A 20,174-nucleotide genomic window follows, 5' to 3' on the forward strand; every position below is an offset into this window, starting at 1 on the left:
ACCACTTTACAAATGGAATAAATTCCAAGCACTTTCTGCTTATTGATTTTTGTAAGCTTTCCAGTACCACTGATTTTTTTCTTTTCCTTTAATTCAGGCTCTAAATATGTTTTATTGAGCATTTAACAACATATTAAGAGCTAAGAGGTGAATCCTACACAATGTTTTAAGAACACAACTTTAAAAAAGTAAAAAAATGTACAATCTCATGCTGCATATTTACAGATATTATTTAAATACTATATTTTATCTTTCTGCTATTCATAAATCTCAGTCTAAAGCTTCTTTTAATGTATCATTTTATAAAAGAATACATTCAACATATCTAGAGCTTGCAAAAATTTTGTTGTTTGTTTTTTTTGTTTTAACTCTCTAAAACATAGTGATGAGTAAAAGCTATCTTTAAAGCATCCAGGAATTGTTTGGATTACACAGGTGATAGTAGAAATTTGGGATCTGCACTTGGTTGTGCAGCTGGTTTTAAATCTAGTCTAGTGACAACTTAATGCTTGGAACAAGCTTGCGGTAAGAGAGCAGATTAAAGCATTTGTTACCATTAGATCTTATGTGCTATACAGTGACAAACTGTACCTAGAGTGAGTAGATTTCCTTTCTCATTAAAGACTATTTAATATTGCAAGTCAGGTAGTTTGGAACATAGAGAAAAGGGATTAGGAAAATAAAATATCTTAAGGGATTCAGCAAATGGAAAGCTTTACATCCTTGAAAAGATTATAAACAGTGGCTGAATAAATGACACAGTCTAAGATGTGCATCAGGAATGTCATAAAGAATATTTCCCCCATCCCTACAATCTTCTGAATAAAAATATCTTTTTCATGTACCTATACACTATCTTTTGGGGATATTCAGTACTAAGCTTGCTACAAATGGTTTCTTTTTTTTTTCCACCCTCCCGTTACTCTATAACTCTTTTCCATTTCCAAAAATCATTTTTCCAAAGTATATAGTTTATAACATTCTCTCCCTCACACAGTTTTTTTTTTTAATATACAGTTATATTTTACCTTTTGCTAACTAAAGAAACCTTTATTTTCTTTAAGACAGAGGCAATGAAGCAAATGGGAATTACTGTATGTGAAAAGGGGAAGCAATTCCCAGAGCCAAAGACAAAACAGAACTATACCGAGAAATGAGGTTATTGATGTGGAGTTTGAACCTTTAGCTGGGGCTCCCTGTTTAAATAGGTGGCCCAGTACACTAAATTAAAGATCCCAAAAAGCAGAGGGAAGGCTATTCTCGATAGCCGATCAATTTTACTGACGCTGTTAAAAGTTTTCTTGGGCTCTGCAGGTTTTGTTTCTGGCTTCACTTCTTTGGGCTCAATTGTTGCACTTTTAGCAATGGTTGCCAGCCCAGGGTCCCTTGCAATGTTAGGGGTGTAGCTCGTAGCTGCAGCTGTGTATGTGTTGTTTTTCTTGATGAGAGGATCCTTCACTTTCTTTGGCTGAAGAAAGAAGAAAATATTTCATTCTCAATGCTTTCTCAACAGATGAAATTATGAAAAAGCACTGTAACATTTGCAATTAATCTATTTCAGATCACAAAGTTAATGAGCTCTAAGAGAGAAGTTAGTTCTGGGTATATAACTAAGGCAAAATATTTAGGTGACAATAAATACAAAATTGTCCATTTGTATTACTTGTATTAGGTTAATCAAATTAGGTGATGGATAAAAATGAGATCTGATACTGGGCTCCCTGGCAAAATCACCTTTTATGATAATAGCAGTGACAAAGCACTCACAGCTCAATATTCTCACAAACTGTTTCCCTTGCTCAGGATAAAAACTTACAAGGTGCCAAATTCTTAATGTAGCCTTCCAACATTAAGGCATATATTGTGATATGAAGAGTTTTAACGTAATTTATACACAAAAATACACACGAAATTATCATGTAACCATGCACAAAAGGAGTGGTTTACTCAATAAGATGCAAAGCTCAGTATTCTGCTCACTAATGGTTTACACCAGAGACTCATGAATTATGGATTAGGAACTTAATGTTCCTCTCTGAATCTTAAAATTGGATCATAATGGCTGAAGTGGCATTCCATATGCAAAAACTTTAATGCCTGTATGACTTTTTCATCCACCTACTTATATTGCTAAACCAAGAATATATTGAATATCTTTTTGGGGAGGAAGACTTACTGAGCTTATTTGAACTTATTTTATTCCTAGGTCCTTATATTTTCTAATATTCTATTTTTGGGATCTAGTTGTAGGAACAAAATTAAAATTTGATGTTTGGGTATACCAGTTAGAATTCAACTGTCCAGTTTCTGGCAGAGCAAACCCATTCCTCAGCCACTGCCCAAGGGAAATGTAGTGGGGTCATTAAGAAGGTGTAAGGATTCCTCCAGTTATGAGGAAAAAAACCCAACAACAAAACTAATAGCAAAAACCAATTCCAGCGGCTTAGCAAAATCTTCAGGCAGTATTTGCCACAAAAAGAAAAGGCAAATGTTATCCATTTTATCCTCTTGGGATGGGGGAAAGATAAGGTTGAAGAGAAAATATCAGTGGAATTTGATCTGTTATGTCATTTCACAAGACAGCAAACACAATTCTCTGTCTTCAAGAAGCAGGGAGGCAAAACTTTTGTGTGGACACAGTACCTTTAAGGACAGATCAGACAGGCTAATGGCTACTCTGACCCCCTAAAAATGGTGAACGTTTCAGGGAATGGAGACACTCCTGCTGCACACATGGGAACAGGAAATGAAGCTGCAGAAGCCTGAGGGCAAGTGGGGCAAGGCTTGTGGAGGAACAGCTTTGGAGCCCCGTCCTGGAAGGAAATGGAGGCTCAAATGTTACAATTATGCAACTTAGTAAGGAAAGGGATTCACCTAATGACTGTGATGTAGATGTTTTTTAATTCATGGCAATCAAGTTCTTAGCTTCAGGCCAAGTAAAAGCTTCAAATCTCCAGAACAAGCAGGTTAAAAAAAAATATTCCAACAAAAAAAAAGGCGTGTCAGGTTTTATTTTGTTTGGTTTTGTTGTTTATTTTGGGGTTTTTTGTTGTTTTGTTTTTGGTTTGGCTTTTTTGTTTGTTTTGGGGTTTGTTGGGTTGTTTGTTTGTGGCTGTCCATTTTTTCCCCTCCCAGGCAGGGAGGCTGCTAGCATGGTTGCTGAGTGTAAAAGCAGTCCAGTTTGCTGCTCATTCAGATATTGTGGTGAGCAGCAATAAATCCAGCAGAAAAAGAGCAGCTGCACTGAAGTCTCAGAGCAAAACCTTTCAATAGATTTAAATGTCACTAGAAATCTGATCCACAGAAAACCCTGACACCAGCCTGGGTCTCAATATTTCATGTCCAATTCAACTTCATGAACAAGCAGTATGACAGCTAATTAGGGCTCTAAATTTGATTAAGCTGTGATGCTCTGATCATGGTGAGCTTGCCTTGCTCACTTTTCCTCACTGCAGAAAATTCACAGGCACCAGCAAATGACACACAAAGCCCTTTTTGGGCTAACAAGCCCAAAGCCATAAATCTTCCAGTGTTTTAAACTAGGTTTGTTGTGGTGGGTATTGTGTAGGGCTTTTTTTTTTTTTTTTAGAATGTAATTTTCTTGGTAACAAATGAACCAGCTCATTATAGTAACTACATTACGAGGGAGGATAAATTAGCAAGGCAATATTTAATATTTAAGAATACAGTTACATCAGTGCAGTTCATTTTTATAACAAGTGCCATGAAAACACAAAAATAATAAAAAATATTATTTTCAGTGAAAGTATCATCAATAATTGAAAACTCAACATTCAGCAGCAATTGTGCAGCTCATTACTGTAAGTTTGTTTTGATACTTCCCTCATTTGTTCTACAATACTTTCGTAGTAGTTGCCATTGAATAAACGCCCTAATTTAATTTGGAGGGTTTTTTCACTTACTTACACAACCAATATGCATAAATATTATATATGCATATACTCCTGAATTAAAAACAAAGCTTTGCATACCAGTGAGTTACAGCTGCTCCTCCAAATACCTGTTCTGTTGGATCTCTAGTCTGTGAGTGTTCATGATTACCAGCTGGGGAAGTTAGCCCAACTGAATGAGCTTGCTCACCGAAGCAGCTGATATGGTAATTGATAGCAAACAGCAAACTTCTCTTTCATCCCCTAAATGCACTCAACAATTTCTTGATGCACCTGTGGTTTACGGACCAGGTCTGATCCCAGACTGAAAGGAATCAGTGGGAATTTTCTCTGGTGCATTTATGGAGATACAGATCAGGATTGCACACTCCCAGCACAGCTCTCAATTCCTCCTTCTCAATAAACACATTTTTTTCCCATAGCTAAGAACTCCTGTGATGATTTATTTGGTCATGATGATAGAGCAGCCCTTCTGAACTTTGTGCTGGGGAGCACTGTACCTTGGGAACTATCAAAAACTGCAGCCACAAAATTTTTTTCTTACATTTACACTGAGGCATCCACACTTTTTCTTGTTCAAACAGGAAAAAAAAAATTGTCTTCCCTTAAAATATTACACGCTGATCTTTTTTTCTGCTCAATTCCCGGAGTCAGAATCTCAGCAGAACATTTCATCATTAACAGCATTAAGTCAGAATTAGTATTTAGGTATTAAATGTCTAAGTAATCATGGCACAGAAATGCTGTGTGTGGACACAGCAGTAAACTCTTTTGGAGCAATAACTGTTGTGCATAATAGGAATTTTTAATGTGCTAAACCCCCTCCCACAGAGTGACCAGGTGTGGCAGAGGGAGTGTGACCTGCTGGGGGGGCTGTGGGGAGGGGTTACCTTTTCTGGCACGACGCTCTTGCCGTCCCAGGCGTAGCCCCTCTTGGTGAAGTAGTTGACGGTGGCGAACTCGATGAGCGCCGAGAAGACGAAGGCGTAGCAGACGGCGATGAACCAGTCCATGGCCGTGGCATAGGCCACCTTGGGCAGGGAGTTCCTGGCACTGATGCTCAGGGTAGTCATGGTCAGCACAGTTGTCACTCCTGCAAAGCAGAGTTTGTGTCTTCAGGTTATATTTGTGCTTCATTTCCCAGCTGCTGTTGGTGGTGAAGCCTTTTCTACACCCCTGATTCTTACCAACTTCCACACCTGAGCTCAGTTTTCTAAATGAGGATATCAGGTTTTGAGTTCTGTGGAAGTTGCAGGATTTTCAAAACATTTTTCATGCTTTTATTATTTGATGTTGTTATAATAGAATACTATTTTTAAAGGTGGAATGGAAATGTAATTTGTGAGCTACTTTACTCTTCCTGGTATTTGAGGGATTTCGTTGCAGTTCTTTATTCATGCACTGCAAATTATACTACAGATGTAACAGGTTAACATCTTTAGTTCTTTCTTGCAGCAGTACTGGGATGCTTATAAAACTAAAAAAAACTTGTTTCAACTTATTTGGAATACTATACTTCAGATATTTTCAAAGGCACCAAGATTTATGTGTTATTTCATTTTTTTTGAATCGACGGTTTTACAGATTTCTGTCCCTTTATTCATAACAAAGATTTGATGTAAGAGTGACAAAGTAATTTGCATTTCTGATATCAGAGCTTCTCACTGCTGAACCTTTCCTCTCAGCTGGCCCCAGAGAGCAAGCAGGACTGTACTGAATTCACTCTGCTTGCAGCTGCTTGGAAAAATGGATCTGCAAGCGCACGCAAAGCATTTACATCAAATCACATGTCCACAAGTTACCTTGACAACTGCACTGTCATGTCTCCAACGTGTCTGGCAAGTTCATCTTTGCTGCACTGAGTGTTGGTGGAAATGAGCAGTGCTCTAAAACAGGTCAATTAATGAACAACATATTTACGTGCTAGTGTGAAGAGCTTGAATTATTAGCGCCTAATGAGGAAGCAATTTCTCTTTCTTGAGATGCAAACAAATGTGATCTTTGATTTATTGCTAGTGACCTTATGTTTCTCTTACATAGTAGCAGAAGAGAGATTTATAACTTTTATTATCTGTGGTACTGAGTGGGCTAAAAGATCACTGTTGTGCTTCTGTGTGTAAATGCATTCATGCAAGATGTTCTGGAACTTTGTTTCACTGCCATTTTGAAATGAAAAAGCTATCTGATACATAATGATGGAGCAAACCCAAGAGTATTTACTAAATAACTGAACTCTAAAATGAAAACTGAGACATTTTTGGGTTCTAGAGCCTGTGAAAGACAGCAGTTTGAGAACTGTATGGTATTATATATTATCCATTGAGACTAGGAAATTCTGTTCTCCATCTAATGACTGTGAAGTACAGAAATTCAAACTGATGATCAGACATTTCTTTTTAAATAGTACGTGCAAGAAGAGGTAAAATAGTTAAAATTTCTATGGATTTGACTATAAAACTCCCTAGCAGGGTAGTTCTCAGCAAAACTGATGTTAAAAATTCAGAATTAATTTTAGTTGCTAATCTAAACAATATTATGTAAATCAACTTTATTTATGCTATAGTCTAAACCACTGTTCTGTAAATGCACATCTGTCTATCAACAGAGTCACTGCTTGGTTCATGAGGTCTAAGGCTATGCAAGTTGTGATTGATTTCCAGAGAAATTGAGAAACTAAAGCACAGCTGTGAATGGTGCAGGAAAAGATCCATAAAAATAGCTCCTGTTCTACAAGAGCTTCAGAGGCTGTATTTCTCAACAGTGACTCTCTGGCTTTGCCATGTTCAGCATAAAAGGGTTAATTCTCTTTGGCAAAGCCAGAGGGCCCAAAGCATCTTGTCCTTGCAGTGCCCTGAGGCAGCAAAAGGAGTGTCAAAGCCAGCTTGGCTGGGGATGCTTCCACCTCCTGCCAAAGGTGTTCAGCAGTCCCAGCTGGATATCACCAAGGGCTAGGTCACATGGCAGAAATCTCAGCTTCTAGTTTCCCTAAATGAAAATTCATTGCCTTTTTTTTTTTTTTTTAATATGTACTTGACTTGGGTTAATACCTCCAAAGAATATAAAAGGATATAAGAGTTTTAAGTTTAGTATTTGCAAGCAGTGGTTAAATTCTAGGGACCAGCTGGATAACCTTGAGAATATTTTAGCTGCCTGCTCACTGCATTCCTTGAGTGCATGTATTCACTGCTGTAAGCACAATAAATTGTTGCTGATCTAACAGTAGACTGTAGAAGGGATTAAGGAAAAAATTTAAAATAAGAATTTTCCGAGGGCCTGAAGATGCCAAATGACAGATCCCCATTGATTAAAGCCTTTTTGATAATCCCATGATGAATGTTATTGCCATTGTCAGAGATGTTTTATTCATAATGTGATTGTTTTGGAATATTCAAATGGTAATGGACGGCCTGAGGTATTTTCAGGTCTCTTTTTACAGTCAGTTCCAAATCAGTTGAAAAGTTTTGGACCTGTATCTCCACAATGAAATTTGTTATTTCTTGTGTGCTGCAGCATGCCCATGCTCACACTGTTCCCCAATACCCCGTTACAATAACTACATTTACAATAACATTCCTAAAACCCAACTGCCTCATGACTGCCAGGAGGTTTGTAGGTCTTGCTTACCAAACACAGTCCTTGCAGGAACAGATTCTCTGTTCAGCCAGAAGGACACCTGTGACAGTATCACTGTCATGATGCATGGCAGGTAAGTCTGGATGACAAAGTAACCAATCTTCCTCTTCAAATGAAAATGTGTAGTCATAACAACATATTCCCCTAAAACCAAGAAAAAACATTAAAATACACATCAGAGGTCTTTGTAGGAAGTATTTTTAATTGCATTCACCCCTATTATGAAATAGAAGTCTTCAAATCAAAATGGGTCAGCTCTGAAGAAAACACTTAATAAACCTGGTGGGTTTTTAGAGTTTTCATTAATAATACAAAATTAGACATTTCTGGAAAATGCTAATTAAATTTGCATATTTTCTCTGCTGAGTAGTGGATGAAAGTCTGCATTAACTGGTGGCTGTTTAAAGCTCTTGTAGAAAGTCTTATTCCATTAGAAGATGGAAAAGCCACCACAGCAGCACCATGTCAACATAATCTAAAGACTAAATCAAGATAGCCTCCAAAAAATGTTTCTGCTGAGCCAAGCTTAAGATGTAGCTGCTGATGTGATGCTGTTTGCATTACCACTGTTGGTGCCTTATGTATTCTGAGGTGTCCCTGTTCTGCTAATTTAGGACCTTAGTAAATGATTATTCTCTCCTGAAATAAATGATTACTACAAGAATACCTCACAATATTTTCATTAGCCCTAATGCTTTTGGAGCTGCAAAGTTGTATGAGCTGGGTACTCCAAATGCAATGAAATTTAATTGGTTTTTTATCTACAAATAAATTTAATTTATAGTTTCAATAACAAATATAAATATATCTAATATTCTAATATACTTATGTCATTGCACAAACTCTGTTTCTTGCCAGCAGAGCAAATATTGCTCATTTTCAAATCATTATTTTCATAATTTAAAAGGATTTTGGCAAACAGTATATTCTCCAAAGTCTGAAAAACCTCTTGTTTTTAGTTATTAAATATTTTTTTTAGTAGACTGATTCTTCTTATAATGCAATGAACATCTTAGGAATGAAACAAGTAGACATGCAACTGAGTGCAAACTTCTGTCTAGATTAAAGATGACATGTGAAATTGCTGTAGCTCTATTTTAAAATGTAGGCAGATGGAAGGAGAAAACTGCTCTTGTACAGGAAAAGCTTAAACTTGATTGAAAAACTATGTCTAGACCTTGACTGCTTGTGCACAGAGCATGTCAAATGCCCGTTTCTGTAATGCAGAGTCCAGAAGAACATGCATTTGAGCAATCTTGCTCAGTTTCTAACCCCAAGGAAAGCTTATTTATAAGATATGACAATACTCTTTCAATGTAAAAGCAGCAAAGGGAGAAAAGAAAAGAAATTGAATGGTGAAGTAAAGGATATACAAGGAATTTTTTTGATTTCAAAATTAGGAATGGCTGTAGTATAGTGGGAATTATTACTTAAATTTTGCTCACCTTTCTTTAACTTTCACTGAAACAAACTCCTTCTTCTCTGTACCAGAGATTATGATCTTACAAAAGGTGCCAGTCTTGGCTAGGAGAGCCAACAATTTAATTTTATCCACTTAAAATATGACGTGGGGAACTATTTTAATGCAATCAGATATAGAATGCACACAACGGTGTGTCAGAATTAATTCACTGATTGTAGATGGCAAGCTAAGAATACAGAGTGAACACACCACTGTACTCTGATGCTTTATTTAGCTGCCTGAATTATCAAAGTATTTTTAACCTCTGGAAAATGAGAACAAGATCCAAAGCATAAAGGCAATTAAAAAGACAGGGATTACTCTTGTCTGTTAAGCTCTGCAGCAGGTCTGAGCTGGGAGGCAGATAAAGGTAATGCTGGGAGGAGTGAATTGGGCAAAGCAGAGCCTGCAGGAATGCTCTGCACTTCAGTTACAAGGCACAACCATGCTCTGGAGTTTCCACAGTTCCCATGGACTGCACTCATTGGGCACTCACTCGTTAAAAGATAGTAGATGTTTGATAAGATGGATTGAACTGACTGCAGGACATGAAATCACTCCAGTTATTCCCTGCAGCTTTGGCTTTCCATATTTTCTGGCTTTCTTTAATTGAATAGCGTCTCCACATTTGTGACAGCTGCTGATCACTCTCAGAACTTTCCAATTGCTCTGGGATTCTATTTTGAAATCATTGCAATACAGTCATAAAATTCCCTACGATCTAAAATTTCAAAAAGCTCTTGAGCAAAATATTGCCTATATTCACAGTGTCTGGTTGCTAGGCTTTCACAAGCTGTAACTTATACATCTTATATTTGCTTATCTCTCATCTTTTCTTACCCAAGGAAGTTAGAAAGAAAGGTATTTCTTCTTAGATAAATTGTGTTTGGTCCACTGACCAGTCCATCTGGTCGGCAGAGCTCTTGTTCATGCCCAGTGCTCAGATTCTTACTGCATTTAGATCGTCCAAATTATTAAAAAATAAACTTGGAAAAATTTACATCTTGAAACAAGCACTGCAAAGCTAAAAAACAAGGGGCTGTAGCCAGCTTCGAGGTTTCAGGTATGTCATACTATAAATGTCAGCTGTATTTCTGTATCTCATTACATCTTTAGAGTTAAAGCTGGTGCCAGGATTAAAGGAAATCGTGTTTGGATGTTTTTGAAAAAAAATCATGGGTTTTTTTGTGGAAATCATGTTTCAGATGTGTTTGAGTTTGATGACAGTTTGTTTTTCATTCTCTAAATACTTCCTTGAGAAACTAGGAACTTGCTTTTAGTAACTTGACTGTCCCCAGAAATACGAATCTCTGAGGATTCATACTGTTATGCTATTTTCATCAGCCTGTATAGTAAGCAAATAATATGAGAAGAACATGAGGAGTGCTTTTTTATTACATAAATTATTGGTTTTTCTGACTAGATCTGACACTGTAGGAAGCTTTTTAATTGTTCAAATATTTTTACCACCAGTTGAAATGGGAAAATAATCACAGGATGTATTATCTTTTCAGAGTCATGCTTTCCTAATCTGAAATACAGATATTATCATTTACCCCTCACTCTTAGGTCTTTGCATTTTTCAATCCTGCTCTGAATTTCACATTGACAGTTAAATATCACCCTTCCAAAACATCAGTCACAGACCTGTACTGGACTGCACAATCCCAGAGTCCACAGTTTGTCCGAGCAGATCGTACTGGTTCAGTCGAGAGCCGTCTTCAGCCACAACCACCGACCTCGCTGGCTCCCGTGTCCACTCATACACAACCTCTGCTCTGGTATAAGCATCTGATTCCAAAGAAACACACTGCATGTAAGCTTTGCACTTCCTCTTGCCTGATGGCTTTGTCAGAACAATGTTTCGAGCAGCAGTTTGACTATTTCATTCTCTTTAATTATCTGTAGAAACCCCCAACTATCTTACTGGAATTTCTCTATAGGAAGTACAACTGATCTTTACAAAATAGCTAAGTATGTGCTGTAGGGCTGGATTAAGGTCGGTCCTCCATGGCATGAGAATATTTCTCTCATATATTTCCTGCTTATGTAAAGAAGTGAGAGTGAGAAGTGGAATTTCATGAGCATGCAAAAAACCCAATGCTTTTTCTAACTTCTAGCTACTGTAAAGAAAGATGAGCCCCAAACTTTTCAATTTTTCATAGTGTGATGTTGTCTGGGCCTCTGTAAATCCTTCTCAGAGTGGCTTCAGTGATCCTCTCATCCTCAGCCTGGCTACAGCTCCATTTTGGTCATGCCCCATCACACTGTTCTTGCTGTAAAATGGGCCTAGCAGACACTTCTGAGGCTGCCTAGGAGAAAGTGAATTTAAATCACAATTTGTTTATTTTCTGGTTTTGGCTTTGGTTATTTCTGACTAGTCCTCACACTCAAGAGGTGAGTTTGGAGCAAGGCAAAAGAAAAGTACTGTGGGCTCTTCAAGCCCAAGCAGTGTGGTGTGTTATACAAATCATTCAGCAGCATCTACACCTGCCATTGAGGGGCTTTGTGCTGTTATTTGTGTTCTTTCCAGAATCGAGCTACACATAAATATTTTTAATCCTAATTCCGTAGTAAAATTCTGCTGTCATTCTGTGGGGTCTGGAATCTGGCAGCTCTCACTTGGAGCAGTTGGGTGGGAGTTAATTGACTACATAGAGGCAGCTCATGTAATTCTTTACACCTAAAAAGTACCCAAAGACATGAATGGGAATGAATGTGTGGCCAGAATCTGCATCAAGCTTGCAGCCACCAAAGGCAGCTGGAGCAGGATGGGACATCTTAGGGCATCCAAAATAACAGAAGGATTCTACCTACAAGATGAGAATTTCCCTTTTTTCACACTGACAAGCAGGAAGGGAAAGGGAAGAATCTGATTCACTTGACCTCATTTGTGAGTTAGCAATTTTACCTTATCAGTGTAAGAGATAACAGCTAGTAATTGAAGAGTTGCTTGGGTAGAATGGGCTGGTAAATTAATTGCATGGCATTTGATTCTGCATTATTGAAGCTGAAGGGTGCTTTTATCTTTGGGCTTCATATTCCCTAAGCACTGCAACAGATCTGGGAATATGTTTTTGGAGTCAATGGCAAAAGCAAATCTACATCTTAATAATTCTGACTTTAAAAATAATGGCGAGAGTAAACACAGAAATTGACTTGCTAATCTAGTCACATAAAGACAGTAATACAATTAATTTTCAAACATTTGTTCTGGAATATGAGAATAGCTTGGAAGAGAGAGGTGTGCTTTTCTGAGCTGCTGAGAATGACTGGATTGGTTTAGAGGGAAGGGGCTGCACTGGGCAGGGCTAGAACTGAGCTGCCAGATTTGGTGCTCAGTTCTGCTGCCCCCCTCAGCTTCCAATTCTTGTTGCATAAGCAGCAGTGCAGCCATCTGCTCCTGTCACTGCTGGTTTCCAGAGTGGCCTCAGTTTTAAACTGACAATCAGATGTTTGTGGTAAGAGTTGAGGAGAGCATCTGCCTTTCTGATTTTGTTTTGCCAACATATGGCATTTTGTTGTTCCAGAATTTCTTTAGCATTTGTCACATTGAATTTACGCTGGAATAACCTCTAGCTTGAGCTGCTCTTGGGCAAATCACTTTAGCCTTGGAGTTGGGTCAAACATTTATTGGTCCCTACAGTATGGGCAGAGTCCACAGGAGATGTGCAACTCCTTCAGTGTGAGGCTTTTAGGAAACCAGCTCCACAAAGGGACAAGTAACAGTGGAGGACATAAAAAGCCTCTTATCCAATTTAATCTAAAACAAATGGAGCTAGGCAAACACTACCTTGGGGAGCTAAGTGTTAGATTGTAGTTGGCACTTTAAGCATGGATTTTGTGACAATTAAATTCATTCCCAGTAAATTTTCCAGTCCATTAAGATGATTATAATTAATTGTTTTAGTTTGACAACAATGTCCCAAATGTATTTAAATATGATTCTCACTTAAAAAGTGGAAATTAATTATAAGATCTGTTCTTTTTTCATGTCTAACAGGGAGTCTCACTTTCATAACTTGCTTGGATCCAGCCATTTCTCCTGTTGGAGAGATTTCTATTTTTATCAAGTATGAAATATTGAGAGAAAAACTTGATAATAATAGCATATGATCTGATGAGAAGGAAGAGGGAGATCCAGCTTTAAGGACTGTTTTCAACAGTGAATTCTTCATGCAGTATTTGCAGTAAAACCGTGTTACAGAAGGAACTCCTCCCCACGAGGATCCCAAATTAGGAGCTCGCCTGAACTTAGTGGGTGAATGAAAAGTTTCCTTGAAAACTCCTTGATTTTGTCTAATGATCTTTCCAAGCATTTGTAGGTACTTGTTTTTTTAGGACAGCTGCTATAGAAAGTAGTGTTCAAACAAACAAACAAAAAAACAACAACAAAAAAATCCCGTAACACATGACAGTCCACAGCTGTACCCTGAGTATAGAATGTCAGTAGTTGCCTTTGAGTGGTGTAAGAAATGGTCTTTCTGTCAGAAAGATCAATGATGTTTTGGTTCAATTAAGAAAATTAAGTATATTATGAAAATATTTTTTAAGGATAAAAAGATCAATTTAGATACAAAAGATGCAGATACACTTGCATGGTTTTCTGCTGTCTTGTTATTGCCTTCTGCTGTAGTTCTGGACTTTTATGCAAATCCACATTATCTATCCCTTTTATTTAATAATTTCTGCAAATCTTGGTCATTTAACTGAGGCAAAGTCCTCAGTAATCTGGAAAGCTGTGCACTGTGTGAACAAAGAGTACATTAATCTGGGACACAGTGAGCCAGAAGGAACTCAGTGCAGGAAAAGAATGGGAAACACTGCTCATACTAGGGAAGGCACGGTGTGTGGGCTAAGGTTCAGGGATGCACAGATGTTCTGATAGGTGTCTTGTCGTGTCTATAAAATTCAGTCTAGTAAATCAAATTTGTTCCTGGTTTAAATTGTCATTAGCAGGTTTGGTGCAGGATCAGCCATCTCCCTGCCTCCAGTTCCAGCAGGATGCCTGCAGGGACACTTTAGTGAGCACATCAGAAGAAATTCAATCCTGCAGCCACTCCTGATCTCAGGGGATCTTGGGTGCACAGATCTCTTACTAATCGAGAACCCAGAGCAGAATAAACTGGAGTCAAGCTTCCCTCCACTCCACTCTCTTTCACAAAATATTTGAAAAGATTTATTGTAAGTGCTCTTTAAGGAAACTTATCATTCAAGGAGCACACTATTCTTGTCAGTTATACTCCAAGGTTGTATGAGCTTTTTGTTCTCTAAGCCTTATCTAGGAGATGAGCAGCTCTTTAAAGACAAAACATCAGTGCTGTCTCATGGCAAACACAGAGCTATTCAGCCCAAAGTAAATTATCTCCCTGTCGGGTACCATGTGAAGAATGAATTGGGTTTTCTGTTTGTTGACTTCCAAAATTGATCAAGCCGCTAAGTAACCATTATCAGTGAAATGACCCATTTCTGTTAGAAAAATAGCAGCATTGAGAAAACAATTTGTACACTATTACATCTTCCATATATTTTACCTCCCTTGTTTGTGTTAAACAAACTAGAGTAAATTAGATTGTTACTTTTTTTCCCTCTATGTCTTATTTCTAAAAATACTTGATTTAGTTAAGTGTCAGGCTGGTTGCTATTCACATTAGAGTTTTGGAGAAAATTCTCAACTTTCCAAAGCTTTGTCAGTGATTGCACTGATTTCAATTATATTTCAATGACTTTGTTCACTATGTTCTCTCACCTAAGGCTAGGTATGCTGCAAGGGTAGGACTCTATTTGGAGATTTCTGAGATTTTTCACTTCCAAAGATGTTCCACGAGTGTAGAAGAGTATCTTCTAATGCTAGGAAAAATGCTGATCTAAAGACTACAGTAGTTTAGGTTTTCACCTAAACCAATTCAGTTATCCATAGCATGTATTGCTTTTCTTCAGGACCGATATTGGGGTTTAACAAAACAAAGCAACAAGATTAACAACATTTTCTATGTGACAAAATACTTTTCTAGATATTTAGAGCACTGTCATTTTCATCTTTGGTGAATGTCCAGGCATCACACTGTAGAATACTTAATATACATAAAAAGGTCTATTATATCATATTTTATATGTGTGTGTATATATATCTATCTATCTATATATGTATATATAGATATATATATGTATGTATATATAAGTATATATATATAAAAGAATAAAGATACAACCCTGACAGAAAACGTGAAAAATACACAAGATTAAAACCTTGAGGTTTTCTCAGTTGCAAAATACTCTTTTAAAGTGGCCTAAAAATGGGAGAAACCTCCATTTAAAATAAACTTACAGCTTCCAAATTTCAAGGGGCAAGCATGTGCATCCATAGGAAAGTCTTCTAAATGCATTGGACATTCTGCTCTCACAGTCAATCTATAATGGATTAATGAGCAAAAGGACACATTTATTCTAGTTTCATAGAAATAGCAAATAGACTTCTATTAAGACACACAGCATAAGTACAGCACAGTATCTGTTATGTGATTAATCGGTGGTTACAACTGGACCTGAATTGTCTGGCTGAGGGTGCAACTGCTCTGCCCCTCTGCCCTTCCTCATGGTCCATCAGAGGCATACTCAGGCTTCTCATCTGGTGTGAGGATTAAAATCTATTAGTAACTGCAATTGCTGCCATCATTAAATTGGCCCAATCTAGATGCTCAGACACTTGCTGAAATCATTTCATTGCTATCAGCTTGAGTGCAAACATGTTTCTCCATAAAAGAGGTTAAATGAGCTAGAAACAGTCACATACCACACATCAGCAGAGAATGAACAGTACTACTTGAAGAGCAGGCTGAAGATTGCATTAAGGCACTTGCAAAGGTGAGGAAATAGGAATGGTTATGATCAAAAGAAGAGACACATGTGAACAATGTGCTGCCAAGATAGTGCTCCTGAGGATTAAATCCCTAACAGCTGAGCATTTAGAAAGACAAGAAAAATCGACCCAGACTTGTGTAGCTACCAGCCAAGATGACTCTGCTTTAGTCTAGCCAGCCTTGAAAGATGTTGCACAATAAATTGAACATCCCAATGCCTGGAGAACTTGTTTTCTCCAAACACTTGTACTGATTTTAATAAACATCTTTACATTTTTTAAAGAAAACTCAGCGTTCACCTAAGTACTAAGTTACCCAAGTAAGTTACTAAGTTAACTAAGTACTAAGTTACCCTGTTGAAGTAAACAGAGTCCCTTTATCCCTTTTTTTGATTCCATGGGAGACATAAAGGGGGGCTGTGCAGCTCTACAGAGACATCATACCTTTTTTTTCATTTTTTAATTTGTAGGTTTTTAATCCAGAATGTTTGCATGACTGTATATCATCATTATTTCAAAAGGATTTATTTAACTCCTCGAACAACTGGACAGCTAAAGTTCAGTTATCCATGAAGAGAATAATGTATTTCCAAGGAATGCTGTCAGCACAAAAATAATTTTTTCTCCTAACTTTCTGAATGCTTCAATCAATGGAAAAAGAAATGTCTATTTTTATGCTGTCATGCTTTATAATCCCAAGCACAAGAAATATTAAGGAAGGTCAATGAATTCTGTGAGCATCTGTTACTTCTTAGAACCTGCTTTCTATATGATCCAAAGATTAAAGACCCTTGCACACAATTTAGGAGTACAGATTATACTAAACTTTCAGGCTTTATTATACCTGCTGATGGAATCCTTGAAAGCAATGCCAAATCAAGATTCTCTGCAAACTGATGGATTCCTAATACTGTATGAACCTTTTTAAAATCAAGCATTAAGAGACATCCAGGGACTGTAGAGGTAGCACAGCAGGAGAGGAGAAACAAACACTGCAAACAGCTCCAAATTTGCCCATCATCCTAAGGCCTATTGTGAAAATAACTATTAAGCAGGAATCAAATTATGCTCCAAAAAACAACCAGTGTCCTATCTGGAAAACATGCTTTCACAAGTTAAACTGTAAAACTGAATGAAGAATGTAATATTTTAGGGCTCACCTCATGGTGTACAGCAACGTCCCATCCTCTGTGATTCGTAAGAGTTTATTTGGCATTGTCATGTTATGAGCCACTGACTTCTTTCCATTGTGGAAAAAGGTATCAGGCGTCCAAATTTTGCTGGCCATTAAATTATTTAACCGGAGAACAGTCATAGGTCCTTTGAATTTTAATCTCTCATCTTTCCAGCTTTGGCGGAAAAATACATCTATAGTGTATTCCTACATCAATTCAGAAAAGAAGGGAAACGTTTATGATGTCATATTTTGCAATATGAGAACTTGGAAAGTATGCATTCCCTAGAAGCAAGATGACTATTAATGAAATTAGTCATTATCAGACAGGTTATTTTTTATATTACTCACAATGTACCTGAAGCTGGTTATTAAACAGTTAAAATATCATTACTGTGTTCAACACAATAAACATCAGGAAGTATTTCAAAAGTTGCCCATGAGTTAGGTGTAATAAAATGGAAACAAAATAATTCACCCATTTCCCACCTGAACTGTAGATAGCTGCAGAGAGGTGGTCAGTATGTGTGGCACAGGAAATGTGTGTCAGAGTAAAATAAGCCTTGCGAGGCAGGGTCTAACTACAGCCTGATGTGTGTTTTTCCTGCTTTTAGGGTATGAAATACCTGAATTTTTTTTTTTGGTTTTTTTAACATGGAAATGTAGTTTCAGGGGTTGTTCTAATTTTGGGTTCTTTTGGTGGATTTTTAAATTTAATTTAATTTTATTTATATCCCAGACCTGTGAATCATTTGTGTGCATACTTAGTTGCATTTCCATTTTTTTAATCACTTTCTCAGTGAACAGCTGAAGCCTGAGTTTATTCAGCTTCAGTGAAAGCAGATTGCACTTATAACCAATTATTAGCTTCAGAATTTTGCTGGGTCCTGGCCTTAGGTTAAATTGTGACCAAATCCTGTCCCAGCTGTGGAGTAGGAGAGAAGGAGATGTAGGAGACAGTATCCATCATTAAAATTTTGGATTTCCTCTGTGTTTTACAAGCACCAAAGAAAATCTCCTCCTACACACATGGGGAAGGTAAAAGACATGCCCAGGAGGTGACATCACTTCAGCATGTAAGCCATTCCCTTTTTCTCTTTCAGCTGCAAAGAGGGTGAGTGGGAGGTGGTGCAGGTTGAGAAAAGAGAATCTGGTTTTCCACTTCATACAAACACAAGGTTCATTTGTTGGAAAAGGACAAGAAGTCAGGAAAATTTGATAAGGGTCCTGACAGCATAAGATAAAATTCAATTAAAAAGTAGCTGCCAGGTCATGCCTGGCACAGGCTGGATCTTTCCCTATCCCAGGTCATCGTACCATACAGAGTGAATTAATTTTGGCTGAGATATCTCAGCTCCTCAGCTCTCACTACCCACTTAAGCATGTACATTAATTCTCCTGAAATGAATCCTGACAGACAGCTGATCTTTAGGGCTGAGCCATCAGATACTCTGATTAGGGCTTTTTGCTACAGCAGAGGGCCATACAGAGCAGGGGAGCACAGCATTTTCTCTAGACTGTGTACAACAGCAGTGGCACATGTGCAGACATATGAGTGAGATGGAATTTGGAATAAATTCTCCACAGCAGAGACTCTTCATTCCACAGTATGCAGGTTAAAAAACAAGATTCTTATCTGCACTTTGAATAAATTTTATGGTATTGAATATTTACAGCACTTTGACTTAGATGTTCTCTAGTTTACTCTTCTAATACTTCTCCCTGGAGATTGTTTGTTCACAGGGTAGACTGTAGGGGGATACAGGATGGGTAAATGAAGGTGGTATAGAAGATAATCTTATCCTCCAATGAGTTGCAGCTGGACCAATTATTAAGATTAGAAGCAGGCCTGATCTTAACAGGCCACACCTGTAGGCAATAAGGACAAGTGGTATAAAAGAGTGGATTGGTGGGATCTGGAGTCAGATGGCTGCTGCAAGGATTGGGAACAGTCAGTGCTTCGAGGGGCTGCCTGGGAGAAACATCCAGGAGGTATGAAGCTCTGGTGATATGAAACCCTTGCACTATGATGACATTAGAACTCGTGCTCCCTAAGACAATGGTAGATTACTCTATGTTCTACATGAGGTTCTGTACAGGAAGATAGCAAGGCAGATAATCATTCCTAAAAATCTTACTGTACAGAAAAACTGGGAATCAAGGTTTATTAGAAAAAAAAAAAATCTTTACTTTTGAAAAAGTTAGTTTTGAAACACTTCTTATTCCAAATAATATGCATAAAAAATTTCACAAAAATGACAGTTTGTATGAGAATAGCACCTGATGTTTAGTTCAATCCACCGTGCCTGCAAGCATGCTGAAATGATGTCACCTTCTGGGCATTTCTTTTACCTTTCCCATGCCTGAAAACCTGCCAAGCTTCTCCCAAAACAATGATTTAATTTTTTAAAAAATGATTTTTTCCCATATAACTTTATTTACAAGTATAAGAACAAGCCAAGACAATCTCTTTCTAGAATAACAGGCTATGTCCATGATGCTCTTAGAGGAGTGTTGAGAGTGGGTAGGAGCGCCCTGACTTCCCCATGGAAGTGCCTCCCTGGATCCTGCAAACTGGCTGAGGTGTGCTGGCAGCTCAGGTGATGACTGTGCTTTCCTAACACTCAGGGTGAGCTGGAGGAGCCCCTGGCCAGCCCCAGCTCAGCTCATCCTCCCCTTGGCTGCCTAAAGCCTCCCCCCCCAGCCCAGGCTGCACGTGGGCACCAGGGGAGCCCAGCTGAGGTGTCTGCTGCCAACCTGTCTGTGCTCAGAGCACACTGCACTGAGTGTGCACTGAAATTCATATCAGCTCTGGGTTCTGGCCAACTCTGCAATTTATCTTTCTGTCTCTGGTTTCACACCTAGTTCCTCAAGCAAAGGTTTAACATGAGTGGGCTGCACACACGTTGCTTTTTATGGGAGGTGAGTAGGAGTTTTACTCTAAATACTTTTCTGTGAATTCCTTAGTTTTCAAAATATGTGAACACCTGCCTCTGTGTTTCTTGGTCACACATTTTATTAAGAAGATGATGAATTCTTTCTCCTGTTTAACTTACTGAAAAACAGGAGTCAACATGGTATGGCTATCTTGGCATTTATAAATTTAACTGTACTTCTGTAAGTACTGCCTTCCAA

At 38.0% G+C, this 20,174-nt stretch overlaps 1 protein-coding gene across 1 annotated transcript in view; it reads right to left on the reverse strand.

The window, feature by feature from the left end:
- Nucleotides 1-1,070: 1,070 nt before the first annotated feature.
- Nucleotides 1,071-20,174, reverse strand: part of GABRA1 (gamma-aminobutyric acid type A receptor subunit alpha1) — a 33,761-nt gene continuing 14,657 nt past the window's right edge. The window contains exons 4-9 of the mRNA XM_009091345.4: nucleotides 17,026-17,246; nucleotides 15,335-15,417; nucleotides 10,654-10,797; nucleotides 7,536-7,688; nucleotides 4,802-5,004; nucleotides 1,071-1,468 (exon numbers count right to left, since the gene is read on the reverse strand). Of these exons, the coding sequence (XP_009089593.2) occupies nucleotides 1,160-1,468; nucleotides 4,802-5,004; nucleotides 7,536-7,688; nucleotides 10,654-10,797; nucleotides 15,335-15,417; nucleotides 17,026-17,246 (1,113 nt within the window). The 3' untranslated portion in view covers nucleotides 1,071-1,159. The remainder of the gene's footprint in view (nucleotides 1,469-4,801; nucleotides 5,005-7,535; nucleotides 7,689-10,653; nucleotides 10,798-15,334; nucleotides 15,418-17,025; nucleotides 17,247-20,174) is intronic.

Source organism: Serinus canaria, chromosome 13, assembly GCF_022539315.1.
Source record: "Serinus canaria isolate serCan28SL12 chromosome 13, serCan2020, whole genome shotgun sequence".
In the NCBI taxonomy this organism is placed as follows: domain Eukaryota; kingdom Metazoa; phylum Chordata; class Aves; order Passeriformes; family Fringillidae; genus Serinus; species Serinus canaria.